We start from the raw sequence: 1,255 nt of genomic DNA on the forward strand, positions 1-1,255 counted from the left end.
CTTATGAGTCAGCAATGCAATTCTCACTTGACCATCTGAAGCGATACCCAATACTTTTTAGGACCTAATTAATTACATGTATGAAACCACAAAGCCGGCGGCCCAGTGGCAAGGGAATTGAGTGCGGTGGGAAAGATTTAGCTTTAAGTGTGGCAATCGACTCACACTTCTACAAAGAGGCAAAGTAAAGGTCGAAGAGAGAGGAGTTAGAATAGGACATGCCAAAAAAAAAAAAAATTTACATGAATGAAAAACGACCACACAGCACGGGCAGTCACATTTAGACACGTCCTGCATCCAAGTCTTCTCCAGGTTAAAATTGAGTTGACAAGCATAGAAGTACATTGACTTACTTAAATAGAGGAACCTTGCAATCATCAGGCTCGATCCACATCCGAGAGTGCAGTTCAAGAAGCTGCCACATGCGTTTGCAATGAAAACATCCTCCAGGAACGCGGACCTTGCAGCCGGCAAAATGACGTACTAAGGTCTCAAGTCCTTTACAAGCAGGGAATCCACAGAGAGGCTGCGATGCTCTAAGGAGTTTGTCGCGTGGTCCAATCGTCCAGCAACCATCTCTGCACATGCGAAGGAGGGTTTCAATGGCCTCGTAAAGTTGCAAGTATACCTGTCTCTCTTCCATCTTCCTCAGCCTCTCTTGTTTTCTCTGCAACAACGGTAGTCGTAAGACCGCAATGCAAACAATTCCTCGACAGTTGAGTTATCAAGAAAGTAACATATCTACCAGTATGAGAATGATTTACAGTTACTTTCGTAAGGGAGGAGTAGTGACCGATCTTCCAGGAATCAATCTGGTTGTCATCTTGATAAAAGTGAAATCACCATCTTGCTCAATAGCAACCAGAGGAACTTGATGTGAAGAAAATTTAACCAAAAAGCGAAGAACGTAGACATTTGGGGATTCTTTGCTATGAAGGGATTTGGAAGAGGCTAAGAGCAAAATGTTGATGCTACTGCAAAAAGAAGATCATCAGATAGAACTAAAGCATCTCTTAATTCTAGGGCATCTGAAGAAGGAAACACAAGCATAAAATTTAGAACAATCTCGAGAAAAATTTTTGTTTCGGGTTTTATGGGAGAGGCTAAATCTAGGAGGAAAAGGATAACCAAGAAAACATCAGTGGTAAAACCCTCACATGGATCTAGAACTGATAAGACCTGCCCCATCTATGTGGGAAGTCTTACTACTAACAGTAGAAGCAGCAACAGCAGCTAGAGATGTGTAACGGACCAT

The 1,255-nt window shown here is 42.4% G+C and overlaps 1 protein-coding gene across 1 annotated transcript; it reads right to left on the reverse strand.

Annotated features, from left to right (window-relative positions):
- Positions 1 to 349: 349 nt before the first annotated feature.
- LOC104428031 (BTB/POZ and TAZ domain-containing protein 4-like) lies at positions 350 to 1,255 on the reverse strand. Its single transcript, XM_039311212.1, has 3 exons — positions 1,180 to 1,255; positions 976 to 1,028; positions 350 to 667 (listed from the first exon to the last, which is right to left on the reverse strand). Exons 1-3 carry the CDS (start codon positions 1,253 to 1,255, stop codon positions 350 to 352), a joined length of 447 nt encoding a protein of 148 aa, XP_039167146.1.

This window comes from Eucalyptus grandis, chromosome 1 (assembly GCF_016545825.1).
Source record: "Eucalyptus grandis isolate ANBG69807.140 chromosome 1, ASM1654582v1, whole genome shotgun sequence".
Lineage (NCBI taxonomy): Eukaryota > Viridiplantae > Streptophyta > Magnoliopsida > Myrtales > Myrtaceae > Eucalyptus > Eucalyptus grandis.

What these genes read in the sequence shown, in the direction of transcription:
- LOC104428031 (XM_039311212.1), bottom strand. Translation starts at nt 1,255, where the DNA reads ATGGTCCGTTACACATCTCTAGCTGCTGTTGCTGCTTCTACTGTTAGT. An exon ending in TTCCCACATAGATGGGGCAG is followed by an intron (nt 1,029 to 1,179) that starts GTCTTATCAGTT and finishes TTCCTTCTTCAG; the next exon opens with ATGCCCTAGAATTAAGAGAT. An exon ending in CTGATGATCTTCTTTTTGCA is followed by an intron (nt 668 to 975) that starts GTAGCATCAACA and finishes CCGTTGTTGCAG; the next exon opens with AGAAAACAAGAGAGGCTGAG.